We start from the raw sequence: 19,238 nt of genomic DNA, 5'->3' as shown, positions 1-19,238 counted from the left end.
ATATATATATATATATAAGAGATTGGAAATATGTTAAAATCACTTTTAAAAATAGGTTTATTTCACGCCTATTTTAAAATTGGTATCGTACTCACTTTTGGATTCTTCAAATCTAATACGATCTTAAATTAATTTTTAATTTTATTATTTAAAATTAAGATTTATTTCATATGTTTATTTCTTTCTCACCTAATCAAATCTATATCTTTTGTTTTTATAACAATTGTACCATATTTATTTTTTAAAAAATAAAACTATTTTCCTTAATATTTTAAAATTAGTTTAAAATAAACAAAATATATCATTTTACATAGATTTAAAATTATATTTTATAAAAAAAATAAAAGTTTTAGTAATAAGTCTATTTTAGCTATTATAACTAAAACAAGATAATCTAGTATTTATTTACCAAACACTAATGCTTACTTTTTCAGGTTTCAAGTTTAAATTTACCAAGCACTAATTTACTTCATTTCACAATTGATTTTTCTAAAAGCACAGTTAATAATTATTTTAAAAAACTACAACAATCCCAAACAAAACTTTATTTGTTTTTTTTTTTTTAATATTGAATAATGTTTTTGGTAATTAGGATTTAGATATATAATCTTTGATCATGAATGAAATTTTTAGTTCTCATGTCAAACAACTCATTATATAACTAAATCCTAATTAAGGAACCAAATACCCATCATTTTGTAATTGTTTATATTTTTTTTATTCAAAATTTGAATCACCCTTTGGATCTTTTAAAATTAAGCTTATAAATATTACTCTTCGATACATTTTTGTCTTTTATTATTTACTTTCTAAAAATATCTTTTGAAAATCAAAGTGAAAGTTTTGAAAACTAAAAAAGTTTTAAACAACTTGCCTTTATTTTTTTGGGAACATATCTTAAAAAAATTTGAAAATCATACCAAAAAAAGGGTGGAAAATAAGTACAATTTTCAAAACAGAATATGCTAAAATACCGTTATTCTCAAATATGGCTTTAATAATTTAGATGAGCAAGACGATACGCCAAATTGCAGTCGATATATCACATTTGGTTTTTTCTTGCCTTGTCCCCAAATAAGTAATTTGATTTTGTAGCCGTTTTGGGTAATCTAATCTTCTAATACTCATATTATTTTGATTAGGATTAATGGAAAAGTTGGTTTGTTAGCCAACCATCCACATGGGACTCGTACTTTCCTTTTAATCGAAAATGATTTTGCCCAAATTATTTGTCAAATACAATTATCTATAATGAAATTATTCCAAAACACATTTGGATGAATTTTTATTTTATTATTTTATTGGGAAGACTGTGTAAAAATAATCTAAAGTATTAATATAATGGTGGAAAAATGAGTTGTACAATCTATATTTGGTTAGTAAGATTTGTGGGTTATATAAGTTTTTTTTTTTTCCTTAAACATGTGGGTTGAAAATCGTACTTCTCGAGGTGATTGTAAATGGTATAAATTTATGCAAGTTGAGCTATAATGGTGACAATTTGTAAAAGAATTTAGTGTATTGAAAAAGATTTTATATACCAATTCATTTATAGGAACTTTAGGGCACAATTTTAAGGCTTTGTTTGTATGTTGTAGGGCTTAAGATTTAAAAAATTTCTAAATTTGATAATTAAGGCTCCGTTTTGTAACAATTTCGTTTTTTGATTTTAAAAAATTAAGTATATTTCCTCTCGTTTTCTTATCATGGTTTATATCAATCTTAAGTAGAAGATTTGAATTCTTAACCAAATTTTAAAAACAAAAATAATTTTTAAAAACTACTTTTTTAAGTTTTTAAGATTGGACTTGGTTTTTAAAAACATGGATAAAAAGTAGATGTTAAAGCAAGATATTTAGAGGTGGAGAGATGTTTATAAGTTTAATTTTCAAAAATTATAAACTAAAAACCAAATGATTATCAAAAGGGGCCTAAAGTTACATATTAAATATAAGTTTAATTACTTTCTAAAACAGCCCATTTCTATAACTTATTTAACCTATAAATTATAATACACCTTCTTACAAAGTCTTTATCCATGTGGTTAAAATTATAATCAAGGGGATTACAAAAGTGTCATTGTTTTTGTGTATATATATAAAATTCAATTTATTGACTTACCTTTTTGGACAGCCAAGAGGTAATGAGGAAGACAACCCTTTTTGATTAAAATGCTGCCACAAAGGGCATAATTTGTTGGTCTATCTCTATCTTCCAAATTGAGTGGACACCAAAACCCTAAGATACAAAATATACATAAATATTAAATACTTTCTATATTTCATGTATTTATGTTGTAAATTAAAGTCATAATAAAGTTTCAATGTTCCCTTGAATTGATGTTATACCTTTTTTATGTAACTTATTTATTGGAGGGTAAAGAAGAATCCTCTTGAAAAGGTCCCAATCCACACCAATGATTTATCACTTCCAAAGGACTAGATTTTCTAACCTATTGTTAGATTCTATAGGCCTACCTATTAGGCCAAGAAATAACAACTTTATATATACTATAATTTTAACCATGGAATATTTTCTTATTACTAATATACTAATGATCTCGTTCATAATAATTACGGACACTTGCAAATATAGATATTAGACCAAGAGTATTAGCACATATAACATAATGTAAAAAGAATTACAAATATGACTAAATTTAAATAGTCTATCAATGATAAACCATATTATTGATAGGTGTCTATCAGTGATAGACTATATCACTAGTAAGAGTCTATCAAGTCTATCAAGTCTATTTGATAGACTTGAGAGTCGTCTGATAGATTTGTCTATATTTACATTTTTTTAAAATGATGTTATACACTCGATTATTATTCTTAAAAATATTATCAATTGTAATTATTTTAATAATTAACATTGGATAGGTAATTGATTGCCGTTAAATGAGTGGTCTGTCCATTTAACTTTTTTAATGCCTTCATTATTCAATCGTATAAAAATTAATATATAGTATATATAATTGAAGTATATTATTACCACTGTGACTACACAAGTGGCATCTAGGATAGCAAATATATATTATTATTTTGTGTGAATAAAATTTTATTATTTATTAATTGAGAGTGACATTTATAATTACAAGTGGGTTTTATATGAATAGTGTTAAACTAACTAAATGTTAAGAAAAATTGATGAAGGAAGAGGGTTGAAGGCCGTAGCCAACCAAGCAAGAAACCAAATGTTGTCCATTACTATGATGCCAAATTTAGGAGACATTTGGTGCAACGTCTATCCTAAGATTATGATAACCATAGTTTACTGATGTCGACATTATTTCGAAATCCACATTTATTACAATATTTATTATTTGTTAAAGTTTTTTAATTTTTTGCTACGGTGTTTATTATTTCCTTTCCAAATTAAAATAGTTTACACCTCAAACACATATTATTATAATTCAAACTAAAGAAATATACTCCAAATACAAACTATAATATAATAATGTTTTAGCTAATATTTAACATATGCTATTATGTGTAAGCCAATCAAATGCTTTACTTTAGAGGGAGAGTGGAGGGGGCATTAGTGGAATCCAACAACAAGAATCAACTTGTGTGGAGATTTTTATCCCAATGTCAATGGGATGTGATTCTACTTTTTTCTTTTCCCATTCACACTTTAAGAGATTCATTTTTTTTTTCTTTTTTGGAATTGTTTGATTTGATTGATTAATGAAAAATGGGACTTATTAGTATTTAACAATTGAATTATTGAATTATTGAGTCTAAGTTTCCATTACACTTTGTCTTTTACATAGTAGATGCTAAGGAAATAATTATTTAATGAGAATCCAATTGTTGAAGATGAAAACAAAAGATCAATTTCTGTTTGATTAGAACATAAATATATATTTTATTTTGAAAAGATAATTATAGTGATGCTAAACTTTATGTAATTTGAACAATGTCTACCAATATGTCATTTGATGTGTTTTATTGAAAAATCTCAACTAAAAAAATATCTTAAACTTTGTTAACTAAAAATCTCACAAATATGGGTCAATGTTCTCTATACTTTATTTTATTAAACAAATATCCTTATTCTATCAAGTTACAAAATTACCCTTAATATTTTATAGACATTTCAAACTACTTTTGAGAGTAGAAATTTATTAGAATGTTGGACGACAATTAATATCTAAAATGATATGGCAATGATCTAGAACAAAATCCTTATTCTATCAAGTTACAATATCGATGCATCCGTCCAAGTCCTATTTTTTATCCAAAATTCTAATGAAGCTTTATTGTTAAGGTAGTTTTGAAATATTAGTATAAGGTCAAGAGTAATATTACAACTTTGGAATGAATATAGTACTTTAAAAATAAATGACAAAGTTTAAAGGTTTTTTTTTTTTTTTGAATTTAGCCAAAAAAAAATGTTTGTTTAGAGAATTGATCAAGAATTCAAATCTTATACTTTTAGATGTGAATACAATATGTCTCAATCAATTTTTTTTTGGGTCAAAACTACGTTTATGATTGACTTATTATTTATTATCTTTTATGTGAATTGAAATTTGTATCTTTGTATACTAATGTTTTAGCTTCTGATTAGCTAATTGTTGTAGTCACAATAGTGCATGATATTTAGTATCATGACTTGCAAATATAAGATAATTTTGAAGAAAGAAAAGAATTTTGTACTCTATAAATATTTGAAAAGCTTACCAACATAAAGTAAATATCAGAGAATAAAATCTCAAAGTTCTCTTTTATAATTTAATTTTTTGGCCTTGTTCCTTCTTTTAGACCAATCATCATTTTTTTAAATGTATATTCCCTTTTTCTTCTTCGGCTATCCCCTCAAAATCTTCAAATCTAAATAGCTATAAAAAAAGAAAAAGAAAAAAAGAAAAACAGAATCTTACTATATATCATTTTCAAATAAAAAGAAAATAAAGAATAAGTAAACGATAAAGTGACTACCAATCAAACCCTTTTCGATCTTTTATATATATATATATATATATATATATATAAACAGAAGATAAGAATAATTGAAAAATACAAATAAAAGGCCGAAGATAAAAACATTTTCAGATGAAGCCATGAACAAATCAACAGAAGGGTGTTAAAGTTTGATTAAAAATTACCTATTTGTGATATATATATTTGATTAAAAGGATTAATAATTGGAAATTGCAAATAAAGAAAAGGACGTTAGATAAGATCATATTATTGAATTTTCCTATACGTAGACATTATTTAAACTTCTTAAATTTATTAACAATCGAAGGAATGAATTGACATTTCAATTACATTGAAAAACATTATGAAATATAAAAAACAACAAAATGTACTAACGTAAATATAATATAAAAGACAATTTACAAACATATCCCTAAAGTACGGTAATAGTTATAATTATACCTCGAACCCTAATTAAATTTGGACCAAAACTTACATAGATTAAATTAATAAAAAAAAATCTAATAAATCAATCTAAACCTTTTATGATGTCCTTTCAAAAAAAAAGAAAAAAAAAAGAAAAAGAAAAAAACCCTTTCAAAATGTGATAAAATTCAAAGATTAATTATTTTACTGGACGCTTAAATTAAAATTCAACCTTTACTTGTAATCTAACTATCTTTTTTTTTTTTTTTTTTTTTTTTTTTTTTAATTCTCTTCAAAGAAAAAGGAAAAAAAGGAAGAGAAAAGAAACTCTCTTTATTATTCAATAATCGTACCTAAAAATCACATTTTTTTGGTTGTTCTGTCTTTTGTCACCTTCTTTTACTTTTTCTCTGTCCGTCATAAAAAATAATTCTGCAAATCTCATATATTTCACCAATCCTAAATATTTTGTTTCTCTCAATTTACAAAATTGCACCCCTCATCTGCGATTTTTTTAAAAAATATCTTTGAATTATTTAAATTCATTCGAAAAAGAAAGAATATATTGAGGGGAGAGAGGGAGACTGTGAGAGTACGGATTAAGTATAATGAAATTCCATTAATATTCGAAAGCCGTATTTGTTTAGGGAATTTTTTGGGATTGTGAAGGACATTTTGGTCAAAAGACAAACGAAATTGTTAAAAATTAAAGGATTAATGTATTTTTCTGCTTGAGAACCCATCGGAAAACTCTAAATCTCAGAGCCCCACCGACGAGTAAGAAGAAGAAAACGAAGAGACAAAGATATGGGTATTTTGCACGACGATGTGGTGCTTGTGAGGCCGTCGGAGAAAGACGATGAGCCTACCGTCATCACTGTCAATTGTCCCGACAAAACCGGGTTGGGCTGCGACTTGTGCCGCATAATTCTCTTCTTTGGTCTTAACATTGTCAGAGGCGGTGAGTAAATCCTCGAATAATTTCTTTGCTTTCATTTTAGACGTCCTGGTTGGGTTTTTGTTTTCGGTATTTTTATCAAACAGCTAGTGGGCGATTGTGTTTTTTCTTTTTTCTTTTTGGATTGATTTGTTTCAACTAGTGACGTGATGGCGTTGTTAATCTTGTGATTTTGTGAATACCGTGTTGAAGATGTTACGACCGATGGTAAATGGTGCTACATAGTGTTTTGGGTGACTGGAAATTCGACGACGAGGTGGGGATTATTGAAACAGAGGCTGGTGGAGGTTTGCCCTTCTTGTTCTTCAGCTTCTATGCTTTCTTATTTCCGCCCGGAACCGCAGTCCTCAAAGCCCCCCGATATGTTTCTTTTGAAATTTTGTTGCCATGACCGAAGAGGGCTTTTACACGGTTTGTTAATTTCCTCCCCTTTAATTTTTTTGTTCTATGAGTAGGAGTAGGACTGTATATTGGATTTATCTGATTCAACCCGTCAATTGAAGTTTGTTCCTTAAATGTAGACCCCCCCCCACACCACCCCCCCATTCCCCCAAGGAGGAAAAAAGAGAGCAAAGCGTGGAATATTGTTCTTCTTGTCTCCTCCCTTGGTTTCCTTTCATCTTGCTTGTCATATCTGTCTCTAATTTTGAGAGAGTGGTTTTCTTTGTAGATGTAACATGGGTTCTTTGCGAGCTTGAGCTTCTTATAGAGAAAGTGAAAGTGTCGACCACCCCAGATGGAAAAGTGATGGACTTGTTTTTCATCATCGACACCAGGTTCAACATCGAGCTTTATTTATCTGCTATGTGTAATTTATGTATTTCCCAAGTATTAAATTCATTTTGATTGACTTGTATGAGATGGGTTCATGGTTTCGTTAGAGCTAAAATAGTACAACTTGCATAAATAGTTCAAGTAGTTCAACTCATCCAATATATCATTGGCAAGGAAAACGAAAGTGGACGGTTATCCTAGTAGTATGAGTGGGAAGTGGTGTTTGCACGGTGTCCTTTCATTTTAGGTTAAATTGTAACTAATCTTGTGTGTTCAACTCTTCTTGAGCGAGCTTTCCTGTTTACCTCTTCGTTGTCTCCAATTTTGTTTCTTTTACCTGTGAGCAGTTGAGTGGAAGGTCTTGGGTTTGAAAGTTCTTGAGATGATGGCAACATATTCATATTTTCAGTAGCAGAGTAAGGGAGATGGTACATTTTAATGTACAATTGAAGACCTTGAGGAGAGAAACCCCAACTCGTGTTTGACATGAATATATAATATTATAACTTCTAGATACTAATGTCTGGTGTTTTTCCTTTTTCCTTGTTTCAGAAAACATATTTTCATTTTTGTGTTTCCATTAGGGAGCTTATGCACACATCAAAGAGACAGCGTGACACATGTGACCACTTGAAACATGTCTTGGGGGATGCAATGATAAGTTGTGAAATAGAGATGATTGACGCTGGAGTTATGTCATGCTCACAAGCATCGTCTCTTCCATCTGAAATAGCTGAAGAATCATGTAGCTTGGAGTTGAATGAAAAGTCACCTAGCAGATCATTAGCTTCTAAAGATGTATCTGTTACATTGGACAATTCGCTCAGTCCTTCTCATACCCTAGTTCAAATTGTCTGTCAAGATCACAAAGGTCTTATTTACGACATTATGAGAACTCTCAAGGATTACAACATTCAGGTATATAAACATTCAGTTCAATGCCTATGTAATATTTATTTTAAAAGTTATCACTGAATGGCCACAATTATTGGAAATATGGGCACCCAATTCTGTTGGGTCTGATTCTTTCCTCTAATTCATTTTCTATGACAGGGATTCATTAAAATAATTTTCTTGTACACTGCATATTAGTTCAGGTTCTGTTACCAATATTTAAACTTAATTGTGTAGCCAGATTTCGTATGGACGCTTTAATAAGAAGCAGAGAAGAACCTGTGAGATTGACTTGTTTATCATGCAAGCGGATGGAAAGAAGATTTTAGACCAAAGTAAGCAGAATGCATTGTCAACTCGCTTACAGATGGAACTGATTCGTCCCCTCAGAGTAGCTGTTTTGAGCAGAGGTCCCGACACAGAGCTCTTTGTAGCAAACCCCACTGAGTTATCTGGCAAGGGTCGGCCTCTTGTGTTCTATGACATCACTCTTGCTTTGAAATTGCTCGACATTGGTATTTTTTTGGTATTTCCCTATCTTACAATAATTTATGGAACTATTAGATGTCATCCTTGCAATCATTCGTTCCTTTCATATCCCCCTAGCGTCTTTCTGGCATTTTCCTAGATGCTTACTAAAATTTAGCTGGCTCACATATGATTAGGATATCCACTGCATGATATATTCCACGACCTTTTCAAGTCCAATTTGAATATTCGCTGTCTTTGCTTTCTGATGCACTAAAGTCTCAAATTTGTGATTTAGCTTTTCAAACTTCAGTTTTGACAATTCATCTGGAGAATGTTCCCTTTGTCTCTCTGTTTTTGCTTTTGGTGTATATGATGGCAAAGCTTAACTACAATGAGATTGTCTTCCAGGCAGAAATCAGACGCCATTTGATCGGAGACCGAGAATGGGAAGTGTACAGAGTCATGCTTGATGAAGGAGCTGGGTCTTCGGTTCCGAGAAGCAAGATCGAGGAAGGAGTCCGGAAGATGTTGATGGGATGGGCGTAGTACAAAATTTCTTAAGTGGAAAGAATATTTTAGTTAGCTATATATATAGCTTGCTCTTCCAGGTTAAAATGGGTTGCTCCTCCTTATCTTATTGATGCATGTAACATGTTTGTATTCTAAAGGGATAGAATCGTGTGAATTATATGATGTAAAGGTTGATATTTTCAAGTCTTTTGATAAACAACTTGCCTTGAGAGTTCTATTGGTCTCAATTTTATACAGAGCACCTGTTACCATTTTGAAAAGAAATATGATAGGAATAAGTTGTTGCTAATTACCAAATTTTGTTAATGGAAATACGAAGTTTCTAGCGATTACATGAAAATTTTCATTTATCAATGCCTTGCTGTTATACAAAAGTACTGTTGCATGTAGAAATATTTTACAGACTCAAAGAGAAGATTTGAACCAACCAAAAAATGAAAGGAAATAAAGGGCAGAAATTTGGTGTTTTTTCCATAGTTTGGCTTCAATTCTTCCAAGTCTTTATAATTTCCAGTACACTCCCAGCTTGTGCAAAATCCCAGCCACTATTGCCCAGAATGCTATTTCAGCAAATATCACATACAGCAAAGTTCCTAATTTTCTTGAATGCCAAACATTGATGAATACATGCTTTTGAATCCAATGAACCTGTTTATATTATTAATCACCCATCATTTCTAAACACAAATCTGAATCATTTGAAGGACATGTAGGTCGATTTTGCAATGTCGATAGATAACAGTACTTACTATCGAGTTTTCAGGATCTCTATAGTACCATCCATTGATAAAAGCTGCAAAAATTCCCTGAGCCGCCATTACAAACACCAGCATTGCATTCATTCCAATCCATTCTAGAAATAAGAATGGCTTTCGGAACCCCCAAACGTCGATCTGTGTCAATGTAGGAAGAGACAATAATGAAACAAACAAAGCATTGAACTAAAATGGTAGAGATTCAGAGATGAAAAATGGGTTTGAAAGAGATTTGAATTTTATTTTTACCAGAATGTAGAAACCTGAGAAAACTATTCCAGCTGCTCCTGCTGTGAAGCAGACATAGCTAAGACTGTAAAGCTGTTTGTTTATTGGAATGGCTGCAAATTAAGTCTTAGAATCAGTTATGTTTTGAGATTGTTTGGTAAGAGGTATTGAACTTTGAAAGAAAATCATGGGATCAAACCATTTGTGAAATGAAGGATGATGCCAATGATAAAGAAGCCAAACCCCATTGCCACCCATTGCTTGAGCCTTTGAGAGTGAGTCTGCAAAAAAGTTCCATAACCATCAATTTCATTTCCACTTTTTAAATCTCTGGATGAAAACCCATACATTCAATTGAACTGGAAGTCATTTCTGTACCTTGAAATGAATCAGAACATGACCATAATGGATGCCGATGGTGCCAGAAAGAATGGCTGAAACTGAACTGAAACCAATAACACCAATCAAAATTAATCTCACTTCGTAATATAGCTCAATTGGTTTAGATATATACTCTAGACTAGATGTTTTGATATACTAGAAGAAAGTGTCAAACCTCAACAAGCCCTCGGGCTCGAATGGAGCTAGACACCAACTTGGAGCATCATCTCGAAGAGGGCCATCGTCTGGTGAGCTAAACGTGCAGTCCTGAATCATTTGTTACAAATTCAACAACCCTTTTAGAAACGAATCGTTAGCCACATTGTTCCAGCCTCCTAGAATAATTTCTCAGCAGATGTCACATATGAGTCTCTTTATTCAAAACAAAAACATTTATCTTTTATTGATCTACATCCTAAGAAAGAGCTATAAAACCTTGTGGCGAGTCCAAACAGGGTAGGAGTAGAGATGGTTAATGCCCCAAACTTGGCGATCAACATAGCCTACAGCATTGCAGGCAGGGCCCAAGTGGCCTCTAACCCCACAAACCACCTGAAAATCAACACAAGTTTTAAGCCACAACAAGATGAATAACTGAGTGAAGCCTTAGAATTTGGGGGCAAAGGAGGTTTTACTGTGTAATGGTGCAGCAGCTGGTCATTGTCCAGCACTGAGAAGCTCCAATCTGGAACATAGAGTGCATAAGTTGTAATTATGTATATAATTAGAGCTGCAAATCCTCCAATCCTGCAGAGAATAAAATGTTTAATGTGAAAAGACAGAGAAATTAAGAAACAGAGATAAAGAGGGAGAGAGCTGAAAGCCACCATTGCCAACGATGTGCAGTGAAGATGGAGATATGGCCATGGCCCAAGATGACCCTTGGTCTTCCTATGGTGGTGAAAGCTTCAATCATGGCTATTACAAAGTATACCAATGCTATTCTCTGCAAATTCATCACCCACAAATTATATTTTAATTACGTATGTAGTATGTTATCGTGTTTGATAATCAACTTGTTTTTGATTTGTGAAACTTAAGATTATAAATTCTACTTTCACTTATTGATTTCTTTGTTTTGTTCTCTACACTTTAGGAATAATTTCAAAATCCAACACAGAATTTTGAAAACTAAAAAAAGTAGTCTACGAAGAAATATTGAAATTTTGAATAGAAATGAAACCTAAAACAGTGTGACAATGACCTAGAAGAAAATTTGATATCACCATATTATTTTAGGTCACTGTCACACTGTTATAAATCTTAATTTCTATACGAAATTTTAAAGGATTTCTATTTTAAAAGTAGTTTTGGAAATATTTATAAATGTTCAAGGTGTATCTTGTAGATTTTGAAGTATATAGGTAGTTTTGAAACAAATAACGATGAGGTTTACGGATAATTTTATAGGCTCTAATATATTCCAAAACTTTAAAAGGTAGCTAATAGAATTATAAAGTTGGATTTTGTATTTAATAGATATATGAAATTTAAAGAGGTAAGAAGAGAGAGAAGTTTTGATGAACAATACTTGAAGAATGCCACACCATCGAATGTGTTTCATATCAACACCATATTGAAGATCATCAGGAGCATGAGAGTATCCACCTTGCAGTATCAGACCCCAAAACACAAGCTTTACAGTCCTCAAAGTTATCTTCTTCACTCCTTGTTTGATATTCGAAATTTTCTGCAAACTCATTTCAAATTCATCATTCATCAATAGTAAATAATCTATATTAAGTCATTTTAATAAACATTTGAATTTGAATTTTTATTTTTTGAACTTTATGTTTGTTTACTCGCTATTTATTTAGTATGCTTTTCACCATTCTTAAAAAACCACTTGAGTCTTTTTGTCAAATTCAAAACAAAAACAATTTTTGGGTACTAAAAAATAGTTTTTAAAAACTTTTTCCATTTGTTTAGTTTTTTGAATTTGCCTAAAAATTTAAATATTTTCTAAACAAAAATGAAAAATTATTGTAAAAATAATGTGAAAAAAAAAAAAAAAAACAACCATAACTTTCAGAAATCCAATGGTTATAAAAAGAAGTCTTGGTATTTTTTTTTATTTTTAAAAATTAAGCTGGTATATATTATTTCCACAAATATATATATATATTTTTTAAAATTTTCTAACCATGTATTCACAATATGCTAATTTTGCTAATAATTATTTAAAACCTAGTTTTTGTTTTTCAAATTTGGCTAAGCATTCTTATATTTTTCTAAAGGAAGAAGATGATAATAATCAAGAAATTGTGAGGGTAAAAAGAAAAAAACAGTTTTCAAAAACCTAATTAGTTTTTAAACAGAGAAGTGGAAGTGAAATTATTAATTCCTACATTTTTTATTCATCCAACGACTTCTTAAGTGGCCATTTGTTGTTTTGGGAATATAGATAACTGAAATCTTAAATGTCCGAAATTATATACATTAGGAATTATAGATGTCCGACATCTTTAGATTACCATATTTGTTTTGTAGAAATACTTTTATAGATATATGAAAATATTTTGATAATTATATTTATTTCGTAGGATTTCTACTCGGAAACGTATTAAATTTACATAAAATTCCAAGAATGTCCTTATGACTATTTACTACTTTATAATTAATTTGATATAATTTGAACTTATATAACATATTTGTTTTTATCAATTTGAATTTCTCATAAAATTTATATAATTTTTATATGTTATTTTTCTCAACAAAATAATATATCATAATTTAAGTTTTTTTTTTATAAAATAAATATTAGTTTAAATTTAAATTTGAATATATTGCTAAAAAATAATAAGAATTACGATATTAACTGAAAATATATGATATACATGACAGTGTTTATTTTAATTATATAATGCAAATGGAGATATCTCTTTATATATAATAAAAAGGAAGGATAAAAAGTAAAATGAGGATGTTCTCAACTCGAAAATTTGAAAAATTCATGCAGTATATCCAAAACTCTACAGATGCCCTTTGTCCAGACATCTTAGGATACTCAGGAATCTTCGGATGTTGGGATCTCACAATATTGAAAAATAAATACGGTAATCTAGATGTCCAAATATAAGATGCTCGCGAAACAAACGACCCTAAACGAATTGTGGGCCCTACAACTTATTAACGTGAGCTTTCATGTCTTATTAAGCTTTTATTTGATGGGTCATCAAATGACTAAACAAATCAACTCTTGTCCCGAATGGTGTGTTATAAAAATACCTTGAAAGCGAGGGCAATGGCAACACCGACAATGAAGAGGAAAAATGGCATCACAAAGTCTGCTAACGTGCAACCATTCCACGGCGAGTGGTCGATTCGTGAATACGCTCCACCAGCATCGTCTACCAATATCATTAACTGCAGCACATATAACACTACTTCTTCATCAATTTGTTCATATACGAAAAAAGACAAACAAACAAACAACGCTTAGAGTTTTGTTTAGCACTAACCACAATAGTAAGACCTCTGAAAGCATCTAAGGTGGCCACCCTCTTTGTCTTTTGTCTCAGCGGCGGCTCTTCCACCGTCACCGTCGCCTCCTCCTCCTTAGTACGACAATCAATTATAACATCTGGTCTGCTAATAGAACTGATGTTTTTCTCATCATCGTTTTGTTTTTCCTTAACAAATAATTCTTCCATAGATAATAACCCTTTTAACCAAAACCAAGCTCACTAACCATATATATATAGTTAAAGATAATTCTGCGGGGGAATGGTTATGATATATATATATATATATATATACGATAAATGGAGAATATATATAGGACAAGGCCGGCCGGAGAATCCATGTATATTTTATAAGTTCAAAATGTGTAATTAATATAAAAATTAGTGAATCAAAGAGAGAGTGTGTGTGTGAATATCCATCCAACAAATGAAGGATTTGAGAGAAATAATGGCCAACAGTTATGTCTGCTTTGTTCGTTGTTTTTCTCTTGGTTCTTTTTGATACTTTTCCATTGACTAATATAAATGTAACATTATTCTCTTTTTTTTTTTTTTTTCAATATTTAATTAACATAATGTTTTGTTCTTATACACATATTCAAAGCAAGTAGATCTGTTTATTATTATTCTTATTATTAATTTTTTAAATTTCTTAGGTTTGAATTGTCTCTCTTTCTCGAATCTTGGTTGTGGATTTGCAAGTTAGTCATTTGTGAAAAATATCTAGCCCCTCTTAAGCTGTATCCTATTGTTGGTGAAAATTCATGTTTTAAAAGAAAAAGTAAAAAAAAACCTTTACTTGATAATCCCACATTGCTTAATTTTGAAATTGTTATTAACCCGACCATCGTTTAATAAGATGAAATTGATAATGCCAAAAAGATTGAAAAATTTGCTTGTTAGAGATAAGAACATAAACTATAAACATAATCTAGAGATAGGGATTTGGTTAAAAAAAATCTAGAGATAAAGATATATATAATATTTTTGTTGGAAATATTAAAAATCCTTTAATTAATTAAAAAGATATAATTTTAATTTTCAAACCTAAATCAAATCTACAACCAATATTATTTGTAAATATCTTTTCAAAACTACCTGAGAAAAAGCGTGTGATCTCACATCTTTTGTAGATGTGAGGAATTTGTAGGGGTAAATATGGAATAATCTAATGAATAGTGGGTTTCTCCTCAAATACTAGTGGTCATATTTCATTATATTAAAAAGAATGGACATCTTTCAAAATCACACTCACATTTTGGCCATTTACCGCAATTTCTCTTATCATTGAGTCAACTTGGCCCAACTCAGCTAAAAGGTAAAGGCCCAAACTCAACCCAGGTCCAAGTCCAAAGTCCTTCAATATTATTTGGGCTTGGATCGGACCAATTCAACCTTCAATTGCAAAGCATGTTGTTCAACTCTTAGACTTGGCTCATTGAATCAAAATTTTGGGTTGAGTTTGGATTGGATTTGGATCAGTCCATTGGATTAGTTGAATAGTAATTATGTAAGGGCTTTCTACATATATACTCTACTCTATAATTATATGCAATTATCTAAACTTTTCTATTTTTTTTTTATATGAATGGCCTAATGAGTTAGTATATAAAGTACATTTTTACATGAATAACCTATTTTTTTTTTACATGAATGATTATATACAAAAGTCTGACCCAATTTACCTTTTCAGTCTTTTTTATCGTTCAGTTTCTTTAAATATATATTAATACCGAAAGGAGCATATAAATTACATTTTTTTTTTTTTTTTTTTTGCAGTTATGAACTTCCGGAAACAAATTTCTTTTCAAAACTTACACAAGAAAGAAAAGTTTCTCCAAAAATCCAAATAAATGAAAGCAAGAATCCACATGAAGCTTAAATGTATATTTTGAAGGGATTTTTGTCTCTGAATTGGAAATGAGGAAATCAAAATCGATATTTTACAGTAACATAAGATTAAAATTCAATAAAGGAAATATATATATATATATAAAATACCTTTGAAAACCAATTTCTTCAAGGACCTCTGTAGAATTCGTCTGCATGAACTCCCAATATTGAAAATGGACACCACAAAAAAATTGCCCAACTATTCTCAGGGCCAAAATCAATGGATTGTGGGGTCCAAATTGGTGGGAGTAGATAGAATTTTTTTTAGAAAATAATTTTCTCCGAGAGATTAAGAGAGAAAAAGAAAAACTAAGAGTGGTGAGATTTAGATCATTCTCAAAATACTTTTTTCGTTCCTATATAAAATGCACAGAAACTTACTTAAGGGGAAATAACTTCCTTTCACATCCACTCTCTGCTTCCGCATTGGGTGTTCACACATCCTACAATCTATATTAGAGCGCGCGACTTTTTAGTACCAATTTTATTTTTTGGATTTTATTCAGAGTAATGGTGGGTGGATAGATCTGCATTATGAATATGTAGTTTTCACATTTCAGATGTTTTTAGGATTGGCTTTTAGAATTTTCGCTGCTTATTTATGATTTAATATGTAAGGGCCCGTTGTTTTGGCCGTATTAAGTTGCTATCGAGTTTGTAATTCAAAATTGGTGTCAATCGTGATCGAGATTCAGAGCCAAAAAGAAGGGAAAGTTTGAGAGGAAGAGAAGAGATGAAATTCAGAGAATTTTCTCAGGGAACTCTTCTCTGAATTCTATAAAACTCAAAAAGAGAGAAACTAAGAAACCAACTTCTCTACACCCTCACCCACACACCTACGAAGTAGAGAGAAGGGAGAGGGAGTTACAACTCCTTCCCAAAAATATTTTCAAAATAAATTAAAATAATTTATATCAAATATAACATATAACCTATATTTTGATATTGTATCGAATACAATATAACCTATAATTTTCATTATCTCATTAATGCATGGTATTTAATATAAATCTCATTTATACTAAATTTAATCATATGAATCCAATTCACATAATTAATATTTGAATCATATTCAAATATTTATTTCCTCTCAAATAATGTATCATATACAATTATATCATATATAATTAATTCCCTAATTTAAATTGAACAATTCAAATTAATCATCCTTGTTGAGCTATAAAAGGGACCTCATGGACCTATAGATTGAAGCTTCAATTGTACTTGAATAATTAATTAAACTCTTTTCATTAAATTAATTATTCATTTCATTAAATTAATTATTCAACATCCATTAACTATCAGACACTCCACTAAATATATTTCTGTGTCCATTAGATATAACCAGTCTATAGTGCGATGATCTTTCACAAATTGCTCGTAAGTATAGCTAGACCAAAATTACCCTTTTTTTCCCTATAGTTACATTTAACTTCTTAAGTACCACTGATCCCTCTAATGAATAATAAGTCATAGTCCAACTATGACCAAACCCCTCTCAGGCCATGAGAGGATGTAGTGCCACATTGTTCAAGCCTCGAAATTAGCCCTTAAGGGAGCAATTTATCTACTTACCTTGACATTGGGGAAGGAGTAAATTATGTCTTGTGTAGCTATGTTCCCAGCTCCCTAATCAGATGAATCCCTAAAATGGTAGGCTTATTGAGTCGACGATTTGACCACTCTCACTCATACAAATCAAAGGACCGCTTTCATAGGCAGAAGTTCACAACTCACTCAGCATTCAGGTCATGTCGCCTATGGTCATCCTGGTGAAATGTAAGTCTCTATTATGAATGTTATATAATGAGACTAGTCATTTTGTGGTCCGGTCTTATACAAACTCTTTTGCATAGACTACCCTTGCTCACATGTTTTCCACATGAATGATCAGGATCAGATCATTTGTAGTACTTTACAACAACTGTAATATCTTGGGTTGTATTTGTAGTACCACCAGGATAAGGTACCTAACCTTATCCATCTACTACAGACCATTTGGGTTATCACTTTAACATGACCACCTGTATATCCCTACATACATGTTTAAGCTACAGATGATAAACTTGGATGTTAGTTTATTGGTTTGTGAGTTTAATGCTACTAAATGTTAAATAAAACATCTCATATTTTATTAAATAAATAAATTTTTTGTTCATTACAATTAAAACTATATGACCCAATAAGATTTAGGACATCAACCACAACAGTGTTCCTCTACTGATAGCATTTGCATAGGTCAACGACATGGTGAATGGAGAGAATGTTTATAGTAAGTGGGAGAGGAACGTGTGTCAACACATCCCATAGTCTCTCTCATTAGTTTGTAGTAAACCTTCATGTTCGGTCTCAAGGCACTTTTGCTTGTATCCCCGTACAGATGACATTTCCATGAATTTTTACTCAAACTCCAGAAATGGATAAGATCGCTTTAGTTTTTGTTCCAATCAAATTTTTCCTACGATTGGCTCATTGGGGCGAAATCTAGAATCTAAAATGTGAGGTTACACTTACAAGAAAATGTCAAGTAAGTTAACATTTTTCGTACCAAACAATGGTGACTAATAATTATAGGAATAAGAGTTATTCTGGTGTAATTATTCATTGAGACTGTCTTAATTTAGTGAAAGGGTAACTGATCGCCCTATGGTGGTTTTTATCCTGCCCACTGAAGCATACAAAATAGATGTCACATGGAGTGCATTATTTTATTTTGCTAAATTGATTGGTAGTTTCATTGGGTAATGCATGTATAACTAATATAAATAAATTATTTGTTTTTAAACAATTTCAAAATGATAACCACTACATTAAATTTGCTTGCCGTTGACAAACTTAACGCCAATAACTAAGCTACATGGAAAATACTATCAATACTATCCTTATAATCGATGATATGCGATTTGTCCTCGTTGAGGAGTGTCCTCAAGTCCCACTTCCAATGCCATTCGAAATGTTCGAGAAGCATATAAGTGATGGGTTAGAACGAATGAAAAGACTCAAGCGTATATCTTGGCCAACTTATCTGAAGTTTTGGCCAAGAATCATGAGCCCATGCTCACAACCCGTGAGATCATCGAGTCCCTAAGGAGAATGTTTGGACAACCGTCCACTCAGCTCAAGCATGATGCTCTTAAATACATCTTCAATGCCCGTATGCAAGAAGGTTGCATCTCTTCGTGAACATGTTTTGAACATGATAATCCATTTTAACGTGACGGAGATGAATGGATTTGTCACTGATGAGGCCAACCATGTTAGCTTCGTCTTGGAAACTTTAACTGAAAGATTCCTATAGTTCAGTAGCAATGTTGTTATGAACAAAATTGACTACAACCTGACCACCCTGCTAAATGAGCTGTAGACTTATCAGTCCTTGATGAAAGTCAAGAAACAGAAGGGTGAGAAAAATGTTGCCTCATCCTCCAAAAGGTTCTACAGAGGTTTGACCTTCGGAACTAAATTTGCATCTTCTTCTTTCGACATTAAAAAAGTCGAAGAAGAAGAAGGGAGACTAGGGGAAAGCTAACCC

General features: G+C 30.9%; 2 protein-coding genes across 3 annotated transcripts; one reads left to right on the top strand and one right to left on the bottom strand.

Moving 5' to 3' along the window:
- The first annotated feature begins 5,941 nt into the window (after positions 1–5,941).
- LOC120091252 (ACT domain-containing protein ACR10) lies at positions 5,942–9,274 on the top strand. Of its 2 annotated transcripts, none has more exons than XM_039049200.1 (6): positions 5,942–6,318; positions 6,508–6,726; positions 6,986–7,091; positions 7,674–8,007; positions 8,225–8,509; positions 8,867–9,274. In XM_039049200.1, the coding sequence occupies exons 1-6, from the start codon at positions 6,165–6,167 to the stop codon at positions 8,882–8,884; spliced, it is 1,116 nt and encodes a 371-aa protein (XP_038905128.1). In that variant the 5' UTR covers positions 5,942–6,164; the 3' UTR covers positions 8,885–9,274. The 2 variants fall into 2 exon arrangements, with proteins under 2 accessions (XP_038905128.1, XP_038905127.1); XM_039049199.1 differs by having other exon boundaries at positions 5,947–6,318; positions 8,863–9,274.
- A 212-nt stretch (positions 9,275–9,486) lies between these two features.
- LOC120090786 (heparan-alpha-glucosaminide N-acetyltransferase-like) lies at positions 9,487–14,002 on the bottom strand. The gene is made up of 12 exons (XM_039048492.1): positions 13,771–14,002; positions 13,578–13,735; positions 11,881–12,039; positions 11,177–11,295; positions 10,985–11,096; positions 10,785–10,901; positions 10,525–10,616; positions 10,347–10,413; positions 10,168–10,249; positions 9,990–10,081; positions 9,735–9,878; positions 9,487–9,633 (listed from the first exon to the last, which is right to left on the bottom strand). The coding sequence occupies exons 1-12, from the start codon at positions 14,000–14,002 to the stop codon at positions 9,487–9,489; spliced, it is 1,521 nt and encodes a 506-aa protein (XP_038904420.1).
- Positions 14,003–19,238: the final 5,236 nt, after the last annotated feature.

This window comes from Benincasa hispida, chromosome 11 (genome assembly GCF_009727055.1).
Source record: "Benincasa hispida cultivar B227 chromosome 11, ASM972705v1, whole genome shotgun sequence".
Lineage (NCBI taxonomy): Eukaryota > Viridiplantae > Streptophyta > Magnoliopsida > Cucurbitales > Cucurbitaceae > Benincasa > Benincasa hispida.
Note: the sequence above shows the minus strand (reverse complement) of the source record. Positions and strands in the feature narration are given on the sequence as shown.